This window comes from Bufo gargarizans, chromosome 4 (genome assembly GCF_014858855.1).
Source record: "Bufo gargarizans isolate SCDJY-AF-19 chromosome 4, ASM1485885v1, whole genome shotgun sequence".
Lineage (NCBI taxonomy): Eukaryota > Metazoa > Chordata > Amphibia > Anura > Bufonidae > Bufo > Bufo gargarizans.
In genome coordinates, this window is record NC_058083.1 from 170,008,467 (window position 1) to 170,034,243 (window position 25,777).

Consider the following 25,777-nt stretch of genomic DNA (forward strand, 5'->3'; position numbering starts at 1 on the left):
CCAGGGAACTCCTTGAAACTGGCTTTGGTGTGCTCAGTCTCTTGCTGCGGTGGGCAGTAGCAGGTGTACTGTCTAGGGGACGGCCGCTCCGCTTTTGCACCCTGCTCCCTCTTCTGCTGTGCTGGTGGCTCTGTGCAACCACCGCCTCTTCCTACGAACTACACAGGTCACTTGCATGACCTTGATTCCATGTGGGGTCGAGGACCTCCTCGTCCTCCACATCATCTTCCATCCAGTCTTCACCCCTGCCCTCCTTGTCAGTCTGCACACTTTCGAAAGCCCCAGCAGTTGGCATCTGAGTTTCGTCATCATCCGAGATGTGCTGCGATGGTCCTCCCATGTACTCATCTTGAAACATAAGTGGTTGGGCATCGGTGCACTCAAGATCTTCCACTTCTGGGGCAGGGCTATGTGGATGTCCATGGGAAACCCTGCTAGCAGAGTCATCAAAAAGCAAAAGAGACTGCTGCATGACTTGAAGCTCAGACTGCTTGGCTGATTTGCAAGGGGATGAGGTGAAAGACTGATGGACATCGGCAGCAGGTGCCAACTCTGATCTTTCAGCAGGAGACTGGGTGGGAGACAATGTAAAGGAACTGGAGGCACTATCAGCGACCCAATCTACTATCGCCTGTACTTGTTCTGGCCTTACCATTTGTAGAGCCGCATTAGGCCCGACCAAATACTGCTGAAGGTTCTGTCGCCTTCTCGCACCTGAGGAAGGTGTTTCACTTGTGCGTGTAGCTGGCACAGATTGATCACATTCTCTCCCTGCAACAGGAGCTCCACCAGCAGCACCACGACCGGGACCACATCCCTTATTTGACGCTCTCCTTTTTTTTATAACAGAATAGAACAACAGAATCTAACACGTGTATCTCACAATAACAGATGCCGCAAAGGCAGCAAAAAATTTTTTTTGCCCTAAATAGGTGTTTTTTTAATAGCAGAATATAACAACAGTATGTAAAGGGTGTATCTCACAATGACATATGCAGCAAAGGCTGTACATTTTTTTTTTTTGCCCTAAATTGGCGTTTTTGTAATAGCAGAATAAAACAGTAGTATCTAAAGGGTGTATCTCACACGTACAGATGCAGACAAGGCCACAAATTAAGATTTTTGCCCAAAATGGGTGTTTATTTAAAACCAGAATAGCACAGCAGTATGTAAAGGGTGTATCTCACAATGACATATGCAGCAAAGGCTGTACATTATTTTTTTTTGCCCTAAATGGGTGTTTTTTTAATAGCAGAATAGAACAACAGTATCTAAAGGGTGTATCTCTCACATACAGATGCGGACAAAGCCACAAATTAAGATTTTTGCCCAAAATAGGTGTTTTTTTATACCAGAATAGCACAGCAGTATCTAAAGCGTGTATCTCACACGTACAGATGCAGACAAGGTCACAAATTAGTATTTTTGCCCAAAATGGGTGTTTATTCAATACCAGAAGGGCCCAGAGTTAAACTCTTGTTGATTGACTGCTCTGCAGCCTTTCAAAAAGCGCCAAGAAATCGCTGAACACCAAACCCGAATCCGAACTTTTACTGAAATTTTCGGGTTTGGGTCCAGTGTCCAGAAATCCTAAAGTTCGGTACAAACCCGAACTTTACAGTTCGGGTTCACTTAACCCTAGGTCTGAGCTGACGTCTGATTGGTGGTCTGACCTGAGGTGTAATGAAAAATATTTTTTTCTTATTGTCCTCCTCCGGCTTTTTATGGGCCGGTGTATCTTATAGGTCGAAAAATATGGTAATGTGGTGTTTCAGTGAGATGACCTAGGCTGAATTTGTAAAGATTTGAACCATTTCATGGAGATAACCTTGACTGAACATCGAGGTGCTGAAGCTATGAGTCAGTATGGTTATTAATAAAACATGATCTGTGCATAGATTATAACAGCTGAGTTGATTAGAATACATTTGCAGCTGATATTTGAAAGTTATTCTACAATTTCTGAATGTGTTAACAATTATAAATATTAATATGTTGCGTAATATCTTCCTAGTTACAATGTATTTATATTATACTGTATTTAAAATCACAACATATCTGCGCTCCCAGAAGTACTGCAGCTAGCAACTGTATCCTAAATGGCATAAAGGAAAGACTTGTGCCACTCCAGCGGATTCCACAGTGAAAGTCTGAAAAAAATTACAATAAATCTAAATGGACAGAAAAAAATAAATAAAAATATGCCGTATCTTTGTTCTGTATTTGCAGCAGATTTCACCTATTACAAAGTAGGAGGTGACATTTGGCAGTAAATTCTGCATTAAGAAATCCACAGTAAAATGCGATTGGTTTTTCACGTAGGGGGAAATTTATCAGAGGCTATATACCAGTTTTCTGACATACAACAGTTCCTCCATTTTTGTTTGTGTAGTGTTTTTGTGGTCAGAAAAGTATATATAATAACACAGCATACTTTTTTATGGCAATATAATGGTTCCTTTTTTCTGCCAGGAAATAACTTGCTGTCAGAAGGGTCTGGTAGGTGCTTGCCACCCTTTTCCCTATTGAATAAACAAGTGTGCTTAGCATGTTTATGGGGGAGTTCTACATGTTCTTCAGTGCACCATCTAGCTTGTATTGGCAGTGTGCAGCATCCCACTGCAGAGCAGGGGTACATAGCAAAGAGAGGATAAAATATATATTTTTTGCATGGTACATATTTATCCACACGTTGTTAATGGGCTATATTCACAGTCACCAATAGATAGGGCTGGTGTCACCTTCTCTATGTAGAGAGGAGGAGTAAAAACATTCTAGTTAGGCATCAGCCAAGGCTAGGCCAGAAAATAACTTTACTGAAAAAGCAGGCCAGAAGAAAGAAAGAAAGATGCAGAGTAGAAGTTCTGTAGAGGTGAATTGCATCACGAGAAGCTTGTAGACTCTACACCCACATTTTTCATTTGTGTAAAGGCTTCAGACCCTGGACAAGTTTACAAAAGGCGGAAATCTGGATATTTACACTAGTCCATATCCTGCCAAGGACACGGTGGAAAACTTAAACTGTGAGTATGAAAACCTGTTCAAAAAAGGTGCAGAGAATAGTCTGTCATAATGGTCCGCCCTGGGGTTGAATCATACCAGAGAAAGTGTGCAACCTCATTCCTGCATGCTTAACCACTTCCCGACCCCTCATTGACTATAACCCTAAGTTCACACCTGAGCGTTTTACAGTGCGTTCAAACGCGCTGTAAAACGCTCAAGACATGAAAACCAATGCTTCCCTATGGGAATGGTTCACACCTGGGCGTTTTACAGCGCGTACGAACGCGCTGTAAAACGCCCGATGCTCAAACAAGTACTTGAGCTTCTTTGGGGCGTTTTGACGCGCGTTTGTGGCCATAGGACACTGCAGTCAATCACACAAACGCGCGTCAAACGCGCGTTTACTATTACAAAGAACGCGCATAAAAACGCGCGACAAAAACGCGCGTAAAACGCGCGTTTGAGAAACGCTCAGGTGTGAAAGCAGGGTCAACGTCCTGGGCGGTTGGGTTTATCTCTGAATGGACGTTTTGGAACGTCCATTTAGAGATTTCAGCTGCACGCTAATTATGCAGCTGTTGTGCTGGGGGCCCGCTGCCAGTGACAGCAGGGCACCCCAGAGAGAAGGCAGGGACAGTTCCTGGGTGTCCCTACTTTTTAGATCATTGTATACACAGCGCTCAACTAGCGCTGTGTATACAGGTCAGGAAGCGAAGTTAAATTTCCCCCAGAGGTCTTGTATGACCTTTTTTGGGACACAAAGTGTAATATAAAAAATAAAAAAATAAATTGTTTTGAAAAAAAAGTTTCACATAAAAAAAACAAATCCGTCATTTAAATTCTTTTTAAAAGAGAAGAATAAAAATAGACATATCACCGCATCTGCAATGAGCGGCTCTATTATAATATTATCACAGTTCTACCCCACCAGGTGAACGCCATAAAAAAAAAAAACATTGCGCCAAAACAGTTTTTTTTTTTTTTTTAGTTAGCTCACCTCCCAAAAAACATAATGTTCAGGAGAAAGTGGGTAGCTAATTGTGGGGGGACAATGTGGGGGGATATTCTCCTGTTATCTTTTGTGAAAAATAAAGTTTGGGCCTAAAACTCAATTTTCTTGTAAAAAACAAAAATTTTATTTAATGCCCAAGTATTAAAAATTCTATGAAACACCTGTTGAGTGAAGTGCTCGCTATACCCCTTAAAAATTCCTTGGGTGGCGTACTTTACAAAATGTGGTTACTTTTTTGGGGATTTCACTGTGGGGATACCTCAGGGTCTCTTCAAATGCAACATGGTGCCCAAAGACCATTCCAGCAAAATCTGCCCTCCAAAAACCATATGGCGCTCCTTGCCTTCTGACCCCTGCCATGTGCCTATACAGCGGTATAAAACCACATAAGGGGTGTTTCTGTAAACTACAGAATCAAGGTAATAAATATTGAGGTTTGTCTTGTTGTTAACCCTTGAAGTGTTCCACGAAAAAATTTATTAAAATGGAAAATCTCTAATTCCTGTGGAATACCTAAAGAGTTAACATTTCTAAACCCAATTTTGAATAGTTTGAGGGTGGCATTTCTAAAATGGACTCATTTATGGGTGTGCTATATTATGTAAGCCCCACAAAGTGAATTCAGAACTGAACTGGTCCTTAAAAAAGCTGACTTTGGAAATTTTCTTAAAAAATTCAAAACTTGCTTCTAAAATTCTAAACCTAACTTCCTAAAAGAATAAAATGACAATACCAAAATTATGCCAACATAAAGTAGACATATGGGGAATATTAATTAATTAATATTTTACTAGGCATCACTATCTGTCTTAATAGCAGAAAGATTCAAACTTTTGGATTTTATTTTATAAATAAAGGTAAAACATATTGACTCACATTTGCCATTAACTTGAAGTACAATGTGTCACGAGAAAACAATATCTGAATGTCTTGGATAAGTAAAAGCGTTTCAAAGTTATTACCACATAAAGTGACACGTCAGGTTTGCTAAATTAGGTCTGGTTAATCTTATACCCTGCACTGTTACATTGCACCGACTGGCCACAACTGTACAAAGGAACCCTGCCTTGCACCCCACAGCAACCCTTAACATCAAGGGCACCTCAATTGACACCAGGCCAGAGGACCCTAAAACAATAGAGTGCCCTGAAGGGAAGAACTGAATGGTAGAATCAACCTCAATGTAGCTGAAGAGAAGAAGGCTGTTTGTGGTGCTGCAAGTATGAAGATTCCAAGAATAAGATAAAGAATACTTTAACTGGTGCAGAAATAACGCGTTTTGGGGTTGTACCAACCCTTCGTCAGGTAAGTAACACCATAGTGTTTCATCCTATTGTGGGAATCTTCATCATTGCAGGGCCACATATAGCCTTCTTGTCTCCAACTACATTGAGGTTCATTAAATGGAAGAAATGGCATAAATAACAATAGAACCTATGCTGACCTTGTAAACCTGCTGCTGCTCCAGTGCCCCCATCAACCTTTGTTGGCTTTGCTGCACACATCTACCTATGTGATCACTGAAGCCCATCACTGGCTTCAGCAGTACATTGGTTGAAACCACTGAGGCCAGTAATTTGTTGAAGTGGCCATGTGGATAAACTGTAGCAAGGTAAACATACATTGCCCTGAGGCTGGAGAGGCAGTGGATTTATCAGGTTAATAAAGTTTTCAAAATGTATACCATTTGCTACATTTACCTAATTTCATTTTATTTCCGTAAAACCCCTTTAAATAATAAATTCTGCCCTATTTTCACAAAAATATCGCATCATTAGATTGTCAAAAACATTTTATTTTAGAATATCAGGTTTATAAAAATCAAAAGCCTTTACCATATTGCATGCATCCATATCCCAACGTTGGTTCACACTGCATCAAAACTGCACTGTATGAATCTAATCCGAGAATATATAAATGAGTGCATGTTTGTAAATTGTACATAGTTATATTTCACTATACATCCATAACCTATGCCTCCCTTTCCTCTGTTAGAGAGTTCTACCATTTGCTGATGAGATTATTTTATATTCTGAGCCAATAAAACTCTGTATTCTGTGATAAACGTGATCTCTGCTTTTTTTTTCCTTTGAAGAATTCCACCCACTGTTAAAACCAATGCACTTTTATTTCACATAGACATCTGGTGTCATTTTAGTCTCTTTCTGTATCTAGCTCCAAAGCTGGAGAACTGATATGTGTTTGGAATGCAAAGCTTCCAATTCAGGCCTCTATGCATTTAGCGTTAAACTTTATATTGCACATTTTATTTTCCAAGCAGATTGCAAAGATACTAAGGGATAAAGAAATGAACCCAATAAAGGCAATAAGGTCATATATATTCACATTGGAGGTGACAGACACCAAATTACCTCTGCATGTATGATCGAAGTAGTGTTATTCCTAGGAGAAAATACATCATAATGGAACAGACCATCATTGTCAGCCCCAGGAGTATTGCTCGGTCTTCTCCTGCTTTTAACGCTGTCACAGTTTTCCTTTTGTCCAGAAGGTCATGGTCCTTGATTTTTTGGTAAAAATTTCTGGAAAGAAAATGTCAATAATAGTTTTAGAAAGAATTGAAAAAATGTTTCTTAAAGCAAACCTGTCACCATGAAAATGTGAGTTAATCTGCATGCAGCCTGTCATAGAGCAGGAGGAGCTGAGCTCAGCAGATTGATATATAGTGTTATGGGAAAAGGTTTTATTAAAACTTATATTTCATTCATTTAAACTCTTGCTCATTCTTGGGATTTGAATTCCAGGAGACGGTCCTATCTGTGACTGACAGCCTTCCCTCAAGAACACTTGTGGGGGTCAGCCCCTAGAATACTTTTCATTGCACAGACATTTGCAATAAAAAGGTTTCATGGACTGCGATGACTACTAACAGCCAACAGATGTCGCTGTGTCTTTGTAAAGCAGCTGAAGTTTTGTTAGTTTAGAGAGGAAGTTCCTGGGGGAGAGTGTATTCCCTGAGAAGGAGAGAGGGTCTGTTTGCCATGTGAGAAGGGCAAGCAACTGGTGAGGAGACAAGGAGCCTGGCTGATTATGCTCTGAACACTGACTGTTCCTGACACAGAGTTACAGGGAACTCTAAAGTGAAGTTTTGCAGCTGCATCCCTGAGAGAGTGAGGTAAAAGCCACGCGTTGGACCGGCAAGCGTCAGCATCAGGAGCCAGAGGACATCTGCCCTCACACACCGGACAAGACAAGCATCCACCTCGTGGGAAAAGACTACACCACAGATACCTCCAGAACTGTGAGTTTGGCACCGGTGCCTATCTGCGGTAGGGCATAGAGCAGGCAGAAACATGCCCTGGCTAGCGGGGGGAAGACAGGATTATACTAGCGGAATGTAGCCTAGACTTTTATGTGTTTGCTGGTAGGAATGCATTTATTATATCCCGTTTCAAGTATCCTGCCTGTAATTCAGTGTAAACCTGTTAATACTGTTTTTGCCATTTGTCATTTGCCGGCCGTTTTATCTTGTTGTTCAATAAAACCGGCATTTGTTTCAGCCTCCTCGTCTGCTGTACTGTATTTGAATCCTGCCTTGCGGTCCCTTCCTCACCTGACCGCTACACACTGATAGGACCTCCTCCTGGCTTCAAAGCTGAGAATCAGCAGGAATTTAAATGAATGAAATACAAGTTTTACAGAAACTATTCTCATAAACTATATCTCAATCTTCTCAGCTCCTCCTGCTCCATAACCCGCTGCCTGCATCTCATACACCATGTTTAACATGACACGTTCCCTTTAAGCCAACCCCACATAAATACCGTATGTCTTACTTTTGTTATTACTGCTACAGTGTATTTTTTGTATTCCTACATAAATCTCCCATTCATATGAAGGTAAAATAACAGAATGTGTTGTATATGATAAACCTTTCCATTAGAATCACTGCTGTACATGAAGAAAAAAAGAGTCATCAGCGCTGATATCCTTTTTTCACATAATGAACCCTTAGAATAAATGAATAAAGCAATCATTCAATCTTTGTAAGGATGTGTCAGCGCTATTGTTATTTTGAAGTATACATATTGATTACTGCAAACTCATTCACTTTGGCAGATGTTTGTACCATAGAAATAAATAGGATATGTCAACCAATGCAACATGATCAGTTTTTTTCACAAAAAAAGTTGAATGAGCTCTAACTTAATGAGCATTGTAGTATCAATATGTCCATCCTCTTGCAAGCAAAAGGTCCACTCTTGGCAGGTGTACAATTAGATTTGCCATCCTTACCTTGTCAAAATAAACTGCTGTGACAGATATGGCCTTATCTGATATTTAAGAAAAGGGGATGTTGGTTTCATTGATAGATAAAGGCTGTATTCTTGTTTCTACTCTTTTCTGCCGATTTATCAAATTCATTCCCATTCCAGCTCTCTGTTAACCTATTTAAAGGGATTCTCCAGAATTTACATATTGATGACCTATCCTAGAGTGGGAAGCCACTCATACTATGCAGGGCCAAACATATTCTGTCTGTATGTTCTGAAACCTCTACAAGCACCTGTGAATGATTCCCCTCTCTAAAGGTAGTGCATTGCTAGCTAACAAAGATTTTCTCTTTCGTCTGGGGGAAAAGGATAGTTGGGGTATAATATTTAATGTATCTTTTGTTAAATGGGGAAGAATCAGTTTGGGAAACATGATGTCTGCCTAAAAAGATGCATTTTTAAGGCTAGTTTAAAGATAAGGAAGTTGGAGATTAACCTGATTGTCCAGGGAAGTACATTCAAAAGAGATGATTCAGCTCGAGAAAAGTCTTGATGACTGGAGTGAGAGGTTCGAATTGTACAGGATATTAATCTCTTACATGCTGGATGATGTAAGAAATTAAAATTTTTGAAACAATATAAGTCAAATATTGCATTATATAAAGTATTAGTGTGAATCGGAGATTGAGACTGTCATGTGGGTGCATGTCTGAAGGGTCTATAGCTCCTTTGTATTACTGTGATTCTCTCAGATAAAGGTCTTAAAGTGCCCTGTATGTATATGTATATGGGGTTTTATGTGACTTTCTGTTGGTTTGTATCTTAATATTTGTACTTGTATCATTTTATTGTTCCTTTGTTTTGTGATATGTCAGCTTTTGACCTTTTTGGAATAAGGATACATTCTTCTCCAAGGCAGTTTGAGCAGTGTACTGTCTCTCTGGATAAAGTTCCATTAGTATTTCAAGGGCAACAAATAGTTGACAACTATTCACTAAAACGAGATGGTGGGTGGACTTGTCCAGTAGGCAGTACAATGACAAGGTGGTCAGGAAGATGCTGGGAATCCTAGACATACAGATGTAGCAGGGGTAACACACACACTCTTAACTCAAATGTCTTAACTCATCGCGTTATCTTGAAACAAAAGCCATTGAAAAGCAATTGCTTAACGCATTTAGTTGCATTTAGTTTAGATAACATGTCTCATAATGCATGTGTGTTAACCTTGCTACATCCGTACAACATTCCAACTGCTTCTTTAAATCTTTTAAGAATTAACTGGGAAATGCTAGAAACCAGACGTAACAACCAATCAGAATAAGCTGAGCCATATTCTAGAAGATTCTAGGACTGGTTTTTAAACATATAAAAAGCTGGAATTTGGGACACCAGAGGGAAGAAAACAGAAGAGAGAAAAAAGGAAGGAATAAGACACAAGAAAGTAGAGGAAGTACTGGTGGAGAGACCTAAAAAGGCCCATGGGTGGTAACTACACTGACCAAAAATATAAACGCAACACTTTTGGTTTTGCTCCCATTTTGCATGAGCTGAACTCAAAGATCTGAAACATTTTCTTCATACACAAAAGACCCATTGCTTTCAAATATTGTTCACAAATCTGTCTAAATCAGTGTTAGTGAGCACTTCTCCTTTGCTGAGATAATCCATCCCACCTCACAGGTGTGGCATATCAAGGTGCTGATTAAATAGCATGAATATTTCACAGGTATGCCTTAGACTTCCCACAATAAAAGGACACTCTGAAATGTGTACAGTTTTGCCTTACTGGGGAGGGGGGGGGGGGGCAGAAAACCAGTCAGCATCTGGTGTGGCCACCATTTGCCTCACGCAGTGCAACACATCTCCGTTGCATAGAGTTGACCAGCTTGTTGATTGTTGCCTGTGGAATGTTGGTCCACTCCTCTTCAATAGCTGTGTGAAGTTGCAAAATATTGGCAGGAACTGGAACACAATGTCGTATACGCCGATCCAAAGCATCCCAAACATGCTCAATGGGTGACATGTCCGGTGAGTTTGCTGGTCATGCAAGAACTGGGATGTTTTCAGCTTCCAGGAATTGTGTACAGATCCTTGAGATATGGGGCCATGCATTATCATGCTGCAAAAGGAGGTGATGGTCGTGGATGAATGGCACAACAATGAGCCTCAGGATCTCATCACGGTATCTCTGTACATTCAAAATGCCATCAATAAGATGCACCTGTGTTTGTTGTCCATAACATACACTTTCCCATACCATTACCCCACTGCCACCATGGGCCACTTGATTCACAATGTTGAAGTCAGCAAACTGCTCCCCCATACAACGCCACACACGCTGTCTGCCATCTGCCCTGAACAGTGAAAATTGGGAGTCATCTGTGAACAGAACGCCTATCCAACATGCCAGACGCCATTGAATGTGAGCATTTGCCCACTCAAGTCGGTTACTACAACGAACTGCAGTCAGATCTAGACCCAGATGAGGATGACGAGCATGCAGATGAGCTTCCCTGAGACGGTTTCTGACAGTTTGTGCAGAAATTCTTTGGTTATGCAAACCGATTGTTGTTGCAGTTGTCTGGGTGGCTGGTCTCAGACGATCATGGAGGTGAACATGCTGGATATGGAGGTCCTGGGCTGGTGTGGTTACACGTGGTATGCGGTTGTGAGGCCGGTTGGACGTACTGCCAAATTCTCTGAAACGCCTTTGGAGACGGCTTATGGTAGAGAAATGAACATTCATTGCACGGGCAACAGTTCTAGTAGACACTCCTGCATGCCAATTGCACGCTCCCTCAAACATTGCGACATTTGTGGCATTGTGCTGTGTGATCAAACTGCACATTTCAGAGTGGTCTTTTATTGTGGGAAGTCTAAGGCACACCTGTGCAATATTCATGCTATCTAATCAGCACCTTGATATGCCACACCTGTGAGGTGGGATGGATTATCTTGGCAAAGGAGAAGTGCTCACTAACACAGATTTAGACAGATTTGTGAACAATATTTGAGAGTAATGAGTCTTTTGTGTATGTAGAAAATGTTTCAGATCTTTGAGTTCAGCTCATGCAAAATGGGAGCAAAACCGAAAGTGTTGCGTTTATATTTTTCGTCAGTGTATATTCTGTAAAGTTTTAGGAATTTTGTTGTTGAGTAATTAAATGGTCTTGTTGGGAGTACTATCGTGTTGTAATCTTATAATTGTGTAAGTATTTGTAACTATTGTATATATGTCTCTCTGTATGTAATATTTATTTCTTTGTTGTTCCATTATTTCTCCATATATACTTATTAATAGAGTTGAGCGAACACCTGGATGTTCGGGTTCGAGAAGTTCGGCCGAACATCCCGGAAATGTTCGGGTTCGGGATCCGAACCCGATCCGAACTTCGTCCCGAACCCGAACCCCATTGAAGTCAATGGGGACCCGAACTTTTCGGCACTAAAAAGGCTGTAAAACAGCCCAGGAAAGAGCTAGAGGGCTGCAAAAGGCAGCAACATGTAGGTAAATCCCCTGCAAACAAATGTGGATAGGGAAATGAATTAAAATAAAAATTAAATAAATAAAAATTAACCAAAATCAATTGGAGAGAGGTTCCATAGCAGAGAATCTGGCTTCCCGTCACCCACCACTGGAACAGTCCATTCTCAGATATTTAGGCCCCGGCACCCAGGCAGAGGAGAGAGGTCCCGTAACAGAGAATCTGTCTTCATGTCAGCAGAGAATTAGTCTGCATGTCATAGCAGAGAATGAGGCTTCACGTCAGCCACCACTGCAACAGTCCATTGGCATATATTTAGGCCCAGCACACACACAGGCAGAGGAGAGAGGTCCCGTAACAGAGAATCTGGCTTCATGTCAGCAGAGAATCAGTCTGCATGTCATAGCAGAGAATCAGGCTTCACGTCAGCCACCACTGCAACAGTCCATTGTCATAAATTTAGGCCCAGCACCCAGGCAGAGGAGAGAGGTCCCGTAACAGAGAATCTGGCTTCATGTCAGCAGAGAATCAGTCTTCATATCATAGCAGAGAATCAGGCTTCACGTCACCCACCACTGTAAGAGTCAATTTTCATAAATTTAGGCCCAGAACCCAGGCAGAGGAGAAAGGTCCCGTAACAGACAATCTGGCTTCATGTCAGCAGAGAATCAGTCTTCATATCATAGCAGAGAATCAGGCTTCACGTCACCCACCACTGTAAGAGTCAATTTTCATAAATTTAGGCCCAGAACCCAGGCAGAGGAGAAAGGTCCCGTAACAGACAATCTGGCTTCATGTCAGCAGAGAATCAGTCTTCATATCATAGCAGAGAATCAGGCTTCACGTCACCCACCACTGTAAGAGTCAATTTTCATAAATTTAGGCCCAGAACCCAGGCAGAGGAGAAAGGTCCCGTAACAGACAATCTGGCTTCATGTCAGCAGAGAATCAGTCTTCATATCATAGCAGAGAATCAGGCTTCACGTCACCCACCACTGTAAGAGTCAATTTTCATAAATTTAGGCCCAGAACCCAGGCAGAGGAGAAAGGTCCCGTAACAGACAATCTGGCTTCATGTCAGCAGAGAATCAGTCTTCATATCATAGCAGAGAATCAGGCTTCACGTCACCCACCACTGTAAGAGTCAATTTTCATAAATTTAGGCCCAGAACCCAGGCAGAGGAGAAAGGTCCCGTAACAGACAATCTGGCTTCATGTCAGCAGAGAATCAGTCTTCATATCATAGCAGAGAATCAGGCTTCACGTCACCCACCACTGTAAGAGTCAATTTTCATAAATTTAGGCCCAGAACCCAGGCAGAGGAGAAAGGTCCCGTAACAGACAATCTGGCTTCATGTCAGCAGAGAATCAGTCTTCATATCATAGCAGAGAATCAGGCTTCACGTCACCCACCACTGTAAGAGTCAATTTTCATAAATTTAGGCCCAGAACCCAGGTAGAGGAGAAAGGTCCCGTAACAGACAATCTGGCTTCATGACAGCAGAGAATCAGTCTGCATGTCATAGCAGAGAATCAGGCTTCACGTCAGCCACCACTGCAACAGTCCATTGTCATAAATTTAGGCCCAGCACCCAGGCAGAGGAGAGAGGTCCCGTAACAGACAATCTGGCTTCATGTCAGCAGAGAATTAGTCTGCATGTCATAGCAGAGAATCAGGCTTCATGTCAGCCACCACTGCAACAGTCCATTGGCATATATTTAGGCCTAGCACACAGGCAGAGGAGAGGTTCATTCAACTTTGGGTAGCATCGCAATATAATGGTAAAATGAAAATAAAAATAGGATTGAATGAGGAAGTGCCCTGGAGTCCAATAATATATGGTTATGGGGAGGTAGTTAATGTCTAATCTGGACAAGGGACGGACAGGTCCGACTCCTGTGGGATCCATGCCTGGTTCATTTTTATGAACGTCAGCTTGTCCACATTGGCTGTAGACAGGCGGCTGCGTTTGTCTGTAATGACGCCCCCTGCCGTGCTGAATACACGTTCAGACAAAACGCTGGCTGCCGGGCAGGCCAGCACCTCCAAGGCATAAAAGGCTAGCTCTGGCCACGTGGACAATTTAGAGACCCAGAAGTTGAATGGGGCCGAACCATCAGTCAGTACGTGGAGGGGTGTGCACACGTACTGTTCCACCATGTTAGTGAAATGTTGCCTCCTGCTAACACGTTGCGTATCAGGTGGTGGTGCAGTTAGCTGTGGCGTGTTGACAAAAGTTTTCCACATCTCTGCCATGCTAACCCTGCCCTCAGAGGAGCTGGCCGTGACACAGCTGCCTTGGCGACCTCTTGCTCCTCCTCTGCCTTGGCCTTGGGCTTCCACTTGTTCCCCTGTGACATTTGGGAATGCTCTCAGTAGCGCGTCTACCAACGTGCGCTTGTACTCGCGCATCTTCCTATCACGCTCCAGTGCAGGAAGTAAGGTGGGCACATTGTCTTTGTAGCGTGGATCCAGCAGGGTGGCAACCCAGTAGTCCGCACAGGTTAAAATGTGGGCAACTCTGCTGTCGTTGCGCAGGCACTGCAGCATGTAGTCGCTCATGTGTGCCAGGCTGCCCAGGGGTAAGGACAAGCTGTCCTCTGTGGGAGGCGTATCGTCATCGTCCTGCCTTTCCCCCCAGCCACGCACCAGTGATGGACCCGAGCTGCGTTGGGTGCCACCCCGCTGTGACCATGCTTCATCCTCATCCTCCTCCACCTCCTCCTCATCCTCGTCCTCCTCGTCCTCCAGTAGTGGGCCCTGGCTGGCCACATTTGTACCTGGCCTCTGCTGTTGCAAAAAACCTCCCTCTGAGTCACTTCGAAGAGACTGGCCTGAAAGTGCTAAAAATGACCCCTCTTCCTCATCCTCCTCCTCCTCCTCCTGGGCCACCTCCTGTTCCATCATCGCCCTAAGTGTTTTCTCAAGGAGACATAGAAGTGGTATTGTAACGCTGATAACGGTGTCATCGCCACTGGCCATGTTGGTGGAGTACTCGAAACAGCGCAACAGGGCACACAGGTCTCGCATGGAGGCCCAGTCATTGGTGGTGAAGTGGTGCTGTTCTGTAGTGCGACTGACCCGTGCGTGCTGCAGCTGAAACTCCACTATGGCCTGCTGCTGCTCGCACAGTCTGTCCAGCATGTGCAAGGTGGAGTTCCACCTGGTGGGCACGTCGCATATGAGGCGGTGAGCGGGAAGGCCGAAGTTACGCTGTAGCGCAGACAGGCGAGCAGCGGCAGGATGTGAACGCCGGAAGCGCGAACAGACGGCCCGCACTTTATGCAGCAGCTCTGACATGTCGGGGTAGTTGTGAATGAACTTCTGCACCACCAAATTCAGCACATGCGCCAAGCAAGGGATGTGCGTCAAATTGGCTAGTCCCAGAGCTGCAACGAGATTTCGCCCATTATCACACACCACCAGGCCGGGCTTGAGGCTCACCGGCAGCAACCACTCGTCGGTCTGTTGTTCAATACCCCGCCACAACTCCTGTGCGGTGTGGGGCCTGTCCCCCAAACATATGAGTTTCAGAATGGCCTGCTGACGTTTACCCCGGGCTGTGCTGAAGTTGGTGGTGAAGGTGTGTGGCTGACTGGATGAGCAGGTGGAAGAAGAGGAGGAGGAAGCCGAGAAGGAGGAGGTGGCAACAGGAGGCAAAGAATGTTGCCCTGCGATCCTTGGCGGCGGCAGGACGTGCGCCAAACAGCTCTCCGCCTGGGGCCCAGCTGCCACTACATTTACCCAGTGTGCAGTTAGGGAGATATAGCGTCCCTGGCCGTGCTTACTGGTCCACGTATCTGTGGTTAGGTGGACCTTGCTACAGATGGCGTTGCGCAGTGCACACTTGATTTTATCGGATACTTGGTTGTGCAGGGAAGGCACGGCTCTCTTGGAGAAGTAGTGCCGGCTGGGAACAACATACTGTGGGACAGCAAGCGACATGAGCTGTTTGAAGCTGTCTGTGTCCACCAGCCTAAATGACAGCATTTCATAGGCCAGTAGTTTAGAAATGCTGGCATTCAGGGCCAGGGATCGAGGGTGGCTAGGTGGGAATTTACGCTTTCTATCAAATGTTTGTGAGATGGAGAGCTGAACGCTGGCGTGTGACATGGTTGAGACGCTTGGTGACGGAGGTGGTGGTGGTGGTGTTGGTGGTACATCCCCTGTTTGCTGGGCGGCAGGTGCCAACGTTCCTCCAGAGGCGGAGGAAGAGGCCGAGGCGGCAGCAGCAGAATAGGCCGAGGCGGCAGCAGCAGAAGAGGTAGCAGGGGGAGCCTGAGTGACTTCCTTGGTTTTAAGGTGTTTACTCCACTGCAGTTCATGCTTTGCATGCAGGTGCCTGGTCATGCAGGTTGTGCTCAGGTTCAGAACGTTAATGCCTCGCCTCAGGCTCTGATGGCACAGCGTGCAAACCACTCGGGTCTTGTCGTCAGCACATTGTTTGAAGAAGTGCCATGCCAGGGAACTCCTTGAAGCTGCCTTTGGGGTGCTCGGTCCCAGATGGCGGCGGTCAGTAGCAGGCGGAGTCTCTTGGCGGCGGGTGTTCTGCTTTTGCCCACTGCTCCCTCTTTTGCTACGCTGTTGGCTCGGTCTCACCACTGCCTCTTCCTCCGAACTGTGAAAGTCAGTGGCACGACCTTCATTCCATGTGGGGTCTAGGACCTCATCGTCCCCTGCATCGTCTTCCACCCAGTCTTGATCCCTGACCTCCTGTTCAGTCTGCACACTGCAGAAAGACGCAGCAGTTGGCACCTGTGTTTCGTCATCATCAGAGACATGCTGAGGTGGTATTCCCATGTCCTCATCATCAGGAAACATAAGTGGTTGTGCGTCAGTGCATTCTATGTCTTTCACCGCTGGGGAAGGGCTAGGTGGATGCCCTTGGGAAACCCTGCCAGCGGAGTCTTCAAACAGCATAAGAGACTGCTGCATAACTTGAGGCTGAGACAGTTTCCCTGGTATGCATGGGGGTGATGTGACAGACTGATGGGGTTGGTTTTCAGGCGCCATCTGTGCGCTTTCTGCAGAAGACTGGGTGGGAGATAATGTGAACGTGCTGGATCCACTGTCGGCCACCCAATTGACTAATGCCTGTACCTGCTCAGGCCTTACCATCCTTAGAACGGCATTGGGCCCCACCATATATCGCTGTAAATTCTGGCGGCTACTGGGACCTGAGGTAGTTGGTACACTAGGACGTGTGGATGTGGCAGAACGGCCACGTCCTCTCCCAGCACCAGAGGGTCCACTAACACCACCACGACCATGTCCACGTCCGCGTCCCTTACTAGATGTTTTTCTCATTGTTATGGTTCACCACAACAACAAATATATTATTTGGCCCAATGTATTGTATTCAAATTCAGCGGGATATAAATTTGAGGCCTAGTATTTAGGCGCTGGGTGACCGGTATGGATTTAGTGACAGAATTAGACTTGGAAATGCACAGAAGCGTGTGTGTGAAGTTATTCTGAATGACCCAATGTGCACCTTGAATATTATATACCCTTTTTGGGATAGATTTCAAATAGCTCTGATATAGCAGGAACCACTAAATTATGAAATTGCTAAATTGGGAATTGTACTTCAACCCAGAACAAAAAATGTGCTTTGACGGGCACTAAATAACTTTCCCAGCTACAACAGGACAGCGGTAACGAGAGATTTAGAGGGATTTAAATTTGAGGCCTAGTATTTAGGCGCTGGGTCACCGGTATGGATTTAGTGACAGAATTAGACTTGGAAATGCACAGAAGCGTGTGTGTGAAGTTATTCTGAATGACCCTATGTGCACCTTCAATATTATATACCCTTTTAGGGATAGATTTCAAATAGCTCTGATATAGCAGAAACCACTAAATTATGAAATTGCTAAATTGGGAATTGTACTTCAATCCAGAACAAAAAATGTGCTTTGACGGACACTAAATATCTTGCCCAGCAACAACAGTACAGCGGTAACGAGAGATTTAGAGGGATTTAAATTTGAGGCCTAGTATTTAGGCGCTGGGTCACCGGTATGGATTTAGTGACAGAATTAGACTTGGAAATACACAGTAGCGGGTGTGTGTGAAGTTATTCTGAATGACCCAATGTGCACCTTCAATATTATATACCCTTTTTGGGATAGATTTCAAATAGCTCTGATATAGCAGGAACCACTAAATTATGAAATTGCTAAATTGGGAATTGTACTTCAACCCAGAACAAAAAATGTGCTTTGACGGACACTAAATATCTTGCCCAGCAACAACAGTACAGCGGTGGGTAACGAGAGATTTAGAGGGATTTAAATTTGAGGCCTAGTATTTAGGCGCTGGGTCACCGGTATGGATTTAGTGACAGAATTAGACTTGGAAATGCACAGAAGCGTGTGTGTGAAGTTATTCTGAATGACCCTATGTGCACCTTCAATATTATATACCCTTTTAGGGATAGATTTCAAATAGCTCTGATATAGCAGAAACCACTAAATTATGAAATTGCTAAATTGGGAATTGTACTTCAACCCAGAACAAAAAATGTGCTTTGACGGACACTAAATATCTTGCCCAGCAACAACAGTACAGCGGTGGGTAACGAGAGATTTAGAGGGATTTAAATTTGAGGCCTAGTATTTAGGCGCTGGGTCACCGGTATGGATTTAGTGACAGAATTAGACTTGGAAATGCACAGAAGCGTGTGTGTGAAGTTATTCTGAATGACCCAATGTGCACCTTCAATATTATATACCCTTTTAGGGATAGATTTCAAATAGCTCTGATATAGCAGAAACCACTAAATTATGAAATTGCTAAATTGGGAATTGTACTTCAACCCAGAACAAAAAATGTGCTTTGACGGACACTAAATATCTTGCCCAGCAACAACAGTACAGCGGTAACGAGAGATTTAGAGGGATTTAAATTTGAGGCCTAGTATTTAGGCGCTGGGTGACAGGTATGGGTTTAGTGACAGAATTAGACTTGGAAATACACAGTAGCGGGTGTGTGTGAAGTTATTCTGAATGACCCAATGTGCACCTTCAATATTATATACCCTTTTAGGGATAGATTCCAAATAGCTCTGATATAGCAGGAACCACTAAATTATGAAATTGCTAAATTGGGAATTGTACTTCAACCCAGAACAAAAAATGTGCTTTGACGGACACTAAATATCTTGCCCAGCAACAACAGTACAGCGGTAACGAGAGATTTAGAGGGATTTAAATTTGAGGCCTAGTATTTAGGCGCTGGGTGACAGGTATGGGTTTAGTGACAGAATTAGACTTGGAAATACACAGTAGCGGGTGTGTGTGAAGTTATTCTGAATGACCCAATGTGCACCTTCAATATTATATACCCTTTTTGGGATAGATTTCAAATAGCTCTGATATAGCAGGAACCACTAAATTATGAAATTGCTAAATTGGGAATTGTATTTCAACCCAGAACAAGAAATGTGCTTGAACGGACACTAAATAACTCGCCCAGCTACAGCACTAGGGACAGATTTAGCTGGATATAAATTTGAGGCCTAGTATTTAGGCGCTGGGTGACCGGTATGGATTTAGTGACAGAATTAGACTGGGATATGGCCAAAAAATAAACAGACTATTGCTGGTTAAATGCACTTGGTGTGACAGCTTCACCCTGATGTAGGCTTTAGCCAAAAAACAACCACACCATTGAGGGTTAAATGCACTTGGTCGCAGCTTGTGCTGGCGCACCACAAGACACAAAATGGCCGCCGATCACCCCAGAAAAATGAGACTGACAAACGGTCTGTGCAGCCTAAAAACAGTGAGCAATTGAGGATCAGCAGCTCAATGATCCACAGCTGCAGATCGATCAGTTAATCAAGTCCTTTGGAGGAGTTAATCTGCCTAATCTCGCCCTACTGTCGCAGCCGCAACCTCTCCCTACGCTAATCAGAGCAGAGTGACGGGCGGCGCTATGTGACTCCAGCTTAAATAGAGGCTGGGTCACATGGTGCTCTGGCCAATCACAGCCATGCCAATAGTAGGCATGGCTGTGATGGCCTCTTGGGGCAAGTAGTATGACGCTTGTTGATTGGCTGCTTTGCAGCCTTTCAAAAAGCGCCAAGAAAGCGTCACAAAAGCGCCAAGAAAGCGACGAACACCGAACCCGAACCCGGACTTTTACGAAAATGTCCGGGTTCGGGTCCGTGTCACGGACACCCCAAAATTCGGTACGAACCCGAACTATACAGTTCGAGTTCGCTCATCCCTACTTATTAATAATAGTAATAATTTTCCACATTATACAATATACCTTTTATACGATCACTCACATTTAATACAGACCCATTAAGAGGGTGCATATATTTTTACATATAATAATTTCTTACAATGGGCAACCAGTAAAGAGACTGGCAGAAGAATTGGTGTAGTAGTTTGACAAAAAAGATGAGTGAGGGGAAGAATGATTAGTAATGAGTTACAGTAATCTAGATGAGAAATAATGAAAGGTGCAGACGACATGAGCATGTCCATGAATGAATACGCCAATGTTTTGATGTGAAGTCTTTATTAAGCTTGATAAAGACTTCATGTTGGAACGTTGCTATGTTTGCTGTCTACTGAATAAAACAACGGATTATTCAAATGGTTGAGTGCTGTGGATCTTTCTACTAATTTGCTATTACAAGGGACCCTCAAGCCTAGATCCTTACCCGAGTGCACCTACATTATTTACGACCTTTTTAGCTGTCCGGTTAAATTTACCCCAAAGGTGGGTTTGGAGTGCTGCTAACTTTTTCTAAACAGTACATGAATGAATATGGTGAGCAAAGGAAAGATCTGAGTCAAACATAACTCAAGACTGTAGGCATGCTGCCTAGGAGTTATGATTAGGTTGAGTGAATCGAGATTCGGATCATAGATCCAAGGTTGATTTCTTAAAAAACTTTGTACTGCATTAAAATGTATGTGTTCAATGTGGGAAAACTTTGTCTCGGCCGAAGTTGCTTGAGACTTCGGTAAATAACTTCGGTATTCCTATCTGAGTAATTATAAACATTTTAAAATAGGAATCCGAAGTTGGCTTCGGTAATGGTCGATTCTGCAGTACCAAAGCCGACTTTGAATTACTATTTTAAAATGTTTTTAAATATGCAGATAGGAATACCAAAGGCATTTACCGAAGTCTCGCACAACTTTGGCTGATATGAAGTTTTCCTACATGGCGCACATACATTTTGAATGCTCTACACGCAAACAGCATTGCAAAGTTTTTTTAACAAATTGATTTTGGGGTCTATGATATGAAGCTCAATTTGTTCAACCCTAGTTATGATAGTACAGGGTGGCCCACAAAAAAGTAGCCCGTCTCCAATATCTCCAAATCAAACTGCCTAATATTAAATCTGTCTTAGTTCTCCAGAGCAACCAATGAAAGCTCAGATTTCATTTTTTTAAGAGCCCTGTAGGAACTGAAAGCTAAGCTTTGATTGGTTGCTATGGGCAACTAAGCCTGATGGTGGTTCTCCCTGGAACAACGAATAGTGATTGTGGAAGGCTGTGTGCGAAGCAGATAAATTAAGGAAACACAAGAGACCTTTGCCAGCAAGTACCTAGGAAAAACAAACAAACTGCTAAACATTGTATTCAGAGTTGGTTTGGAAATAGCATCAAAGTGGCTGTGTTGCAAAAATAAAGAAATTACGGCCTCCATCGATCAGGAAGTTGTACATGAAATTCAGCAGCGGATTGCAAGTAGCTCCCAAAAATCAACTCAAAGACTATCTCAACAAGTTGGTGTATCACAAACGATGTGTCAGCGAGTGCTGAAATCTCTGAACCTGAAACTGTACCAAATAACGTGTGTGCAGGAACTGAAAAGGCTAAGCACGTAAATGACTGTCCTTTGTTGTTCACTATGATTGCTGACAGATATTTGGACCCATTGCTGTACTTTATGACGCCAAAGCTTGGTTTAATTTGTACAGTCAGGTACCTTCCCAGAATATGAGGTATTGGTCCGCTAAAAATCCCCATTTGTCTCATGAAATATCACTTCACAACCAGAAAATTGGCCTTTGGTTAGCAGTGTCAGGAATGTGGAGAAATATAAAACAGAACGTTTAGGCAATCCACATAGGAAAATAATATATAATGATACAGAAACAATAATAACGTGGTGTCCCAATCTGAATATAAATAACATACTAGAAAAATGAGAACCCTTAAAACACAATACTTTTTTTAGATCTAGATAAAAGAGTATCCCAAATCTAACTATAAGGCTGATCACAGTACACTCAAGATACAAATAGAAACAGATATAAAAAAAAAAAAAACACTGTCGCAGAAAACACTAGTGAATGTACTCACGGGGGAGAGGGGGAGTGACCGTTAAATCAGAGAAGGGGGAACTGTCCCTACAAAAATCCTGGTCTGTTTATTGATGGACCCAGATCTTACTCAGGCCATTTCCCCCTATCCAAGTTATCACATATGGGAGGGGAAGGAGCTTAAGGGATCGGCTAGTACACAGCCACTACATGGCCCTGCCGGGACCAAGTACATGGTTAGAGCGTCGACCTTTGTGGCAAATGTAAGACGTATGAATATATTCACGTGGCCAAAAGTATCACGTGTTCTGTGACAAAAGAGACGTTCCCAATTCGTGACTTTATCAACTTTAGAAGCAAGTGGCTGGTGTATATCTGCCAATGCCCATGCCCTATGGACTATTTTGGGAAGACGTTTAGGGAACGTAGAAGAAGAGTCTGTGAGCATGTTAACGATATATGTAAAAAGAACATCACACCAGTTGCCAGCCATGTCATTGAAAGGCATGAGGGGGATCCTCGTGTTCCTAATTTTTCAGTACTGGAGCAGATTCCCCCATCACCTAGAGGGGGAGACTGGGACAGAAAAATTCTTCAGAAAGAGACGGAATGGATCTATAGGTGTAGATCACAGTCACCCTTTCGTTTGAATGAAAGAGTGACCTACCGTACAACTGTTTCATTTTGGGTTTTACTTTTTCAGCATTATTCTAGGTCTTCGCCTCAGTAATATAATAGTAGTACATCCCATTTCACTATCAGTAGTATTGTGGCTTTAATTTGATTGCCGCTTATATTCCAGCGGTGTGTTCACCATTATCTTTAGGTGAACCACCTTCCCCCCTTGTCTCCGGTATGGCAAGGTCTATTTCCCCCTTTTCAGTGCTATACAATAGGTGATATTTATATAACTATTTATTTGTGCCCCTTGACATTAGATAGGTCTTCCTATTAGTCATATCATATTTGGTTCTTATATTATTGCAAGCCATGCCCCTGCAAGATCGACGTTTTAACATGAGCCCCTTTCATTATCTCTGTGGCAGCTGTGCGCACGCGCGCGCCTTCTTCCCTCCCCAGTAAGGGAACCCCTTATGTAAGTACTCATGATCATTATATGCCCCCCGGTCTTTTTCTTTTAGGATCTGGGAATCCTTTTTCTTTTAGGTAATATCCTCTGCCAGTCGATTATGATGAGCTACTTATAGTAGGATGTATCTTTCTCCCTTGTTTTACCACGCCTAAGGGAATCTTTTGTACCCTTGTATATCTTTTTGTGTCTGTTGTTGCTTTAGGACCATATTTTACTCTTGTTAAGTGATAGGAATAGCTCACTTCTATGTGAAACGGATCAGGTGCTCTAGTCCAAAGAAGCTGTATCACCCATACAGATAAAGGTTAAGAATAAAGAGAAAATTATGGACTGGCACTCTGTATGTGTGGATAAAAACAATCCTAAATGCAATATAAAGTGATCACGTACAATTTAATTAAAACAATAAACAATAAAATGCACAGTAACATTCAATATATGCAAATGATACATAGGGGTATATAAATGAATAAATAGATAAATCGCAAGATATAACTAAGAGTCGGTGGTATGAAACAAAGCAAACAAATAATACAATGATTCTTTGAAGAGATATTGTAGTCTGTTCCCTACTCCACAGACCTCTGTGGGAAAAAAGGAGGAAAGTCCTGTCTGACTGCAGATAGTAGATCAATGTCCAAATTGTAGGAGCAATGTAATGCAGTTTTATATTGTTTTGAACCCTGTATAGGGTCTTACTTTCTCCTTGGTCGAGGCAAAATATGTGGAAATACAGCCTTCCAGACCTGGATGTTGAAGGAAAATGTTCTTTTAGAACAACCGCTGCTGCGTTGATTATCTCTGGCTTGTTCGTACGGACGCCAGCATGTCACGTAGTCACGTCTCAAGCCGTAGTATGTAATTCACCGCTGAAGGTATCGCGGGACTTGATGCCGAGATTTCGGATGGAGAAAACTGTGACAGGGTTCGGAGCGCTCCAATCTTTCGGGAAGTAATGACCGAAAAGATATGGTTCAAATTTTCTGCAGATATTTGTAAAGAGGCCTCTTTGTTGTCCAAAAGGGAGTAGTACGCTGTTTCACGCCAGACGCGTTTCGGGGACCTCTTACCCCTTCCTCAGTGGCAGCTACTCTCCCATCTTGGACTGGCTATTTATAGACCGCCCAGGTCTGTCCAAATTAGTGGTATGGAGTCAGTAATCCAGGATTCGGCTTTGTTTCTGTAAGTGCAGCTTTTTATGCGTTTTTTTCAACTGCATCTGATCCTGCGTTTTTTTATTTCCTATATGCGTTTTTTTGGGATATTGTATCTTGCAGTAAATGGTCACCACCCAGAAGGGATGATTATTATATCATGTTGCATTTAAGTAAAAATGAATAAATAACTCTAAAAACGTTTAAAATGTTAAGAAATAATGATAAAATACTTAGACATCAGTGGATAATAAAATCTGAAATATAAAATCAATATGGAGCACAAAAATATGTCAATAGAGAAATAGTTAACAATTTGATTTAATATTCAGGGATTTGATCTGTGATGATGATGGTAAGGAGGTACATGTCTGGCCCAGAGGGGGGGTCTCAGTGCTGATAGACAGCCTTGACATGAGACTCTCCATCGGGTGTCAGACATGCAGCTCAAGATCTACAGAAAGCCAAAGATCTCTGGTTCGGCATTCAAACCCATTGGAATGAGGCTGCCGAAATCGAAGATAAGTCTTGATTCAGCTCTAGACATTTTGTCAATATGTTTGCCTCCACGCCAATGTTGGTCGATTTTTTGTAGTGCCATGAAGGACATGCCTTTCGGGTTTTTATCATGGAATTCTTTAAAATGCTTTGATAACGCATGTTTCATATAGTCGTTCTTGATATTTCGCAGATGTTCACCTATTCTAACTTTAAGGGATCGTTTTGTCCTCCCAATATACTGCTTATTGCAGGGACATTGGATCAAATAGATCACACTTGAGGTATTGCAATTGAGGAAGCTTCTTATAGTCATTGAAAAATTGTTTTGGGTTGAAGTAACTTCTGTAATTTTTTTAGGGGGTTTGGTTATCTTACAACCTTGGCATTTGCCACAACCTTTTAGGTTAATCCAATTGTTTATATGAGGGGAAATTTTATTGGATTTGTGTTTGATAGAAGGGGCAATTTTGAGTCCTAGATTTTGCGCTCTTGTATATATGATTTTCGGTTTAATAGGTATGAGTGGGCCTATTATTTTATCTTGAGTTAACAAATTCCAATATTTGTTGATGATATGTTCAACTTGTTTATATTGTGTGGAAAAGGGCAATATCATCCTAAAGTCTATATTTTCTCCCCCTGTACTATTTTTATTATTATTCACAAAAAAGGATTCTCTAGGTATCTCATTTGCCTTACAAAGTGCTCGTTCTAGCACGTGTGTGGGATATTCTTTTTCAATAAATCTATTTTTAAGTGTCTGGGCTTCCTCTAAATATTGAGAGTTTTCAGTGCAGTTTCTTTTGATTCGACGAAATTGACCAAAAGGTACGTTCATCAACCAATGTGGCAAGTGGCAACTTGAATATAAAATATACCCATTCCTCGCTGTTGGTTTTTGGAATGTTCGACATATATATTTGTCTCCCTTTTTAGTAATATTTAGATCTAAAAATTCTGTCTCAAGTCTGTTGATGTTAGCTGTAAAAG

General features: G+C 42.7%; 1 protein-coding gene across 1 annotated transcript in view; it reads right to left on the minus strand.

Moving 5' to 3' along the window:
* Window positions 1–25,777, minus strand: part of KCNMB2 (potassium calcium-activated channel subfamily M regulatory beta subunit 2) — a 501,876-nt gene that overhangs the window by 124,278 nt on the left and 351,821 nt on the right. Inside the window, exon 3 of the mRNA XM_044292337.1 lies at window positions 6,388–6,558. Within this exon, the coding sequence (XP_044148272.1) occupies window positions 6,388–6,558 (171 nt within the window). The remainder of the gene's footprint in view (window positions 1–6,387; window positions 6,559–25,777) is intronic.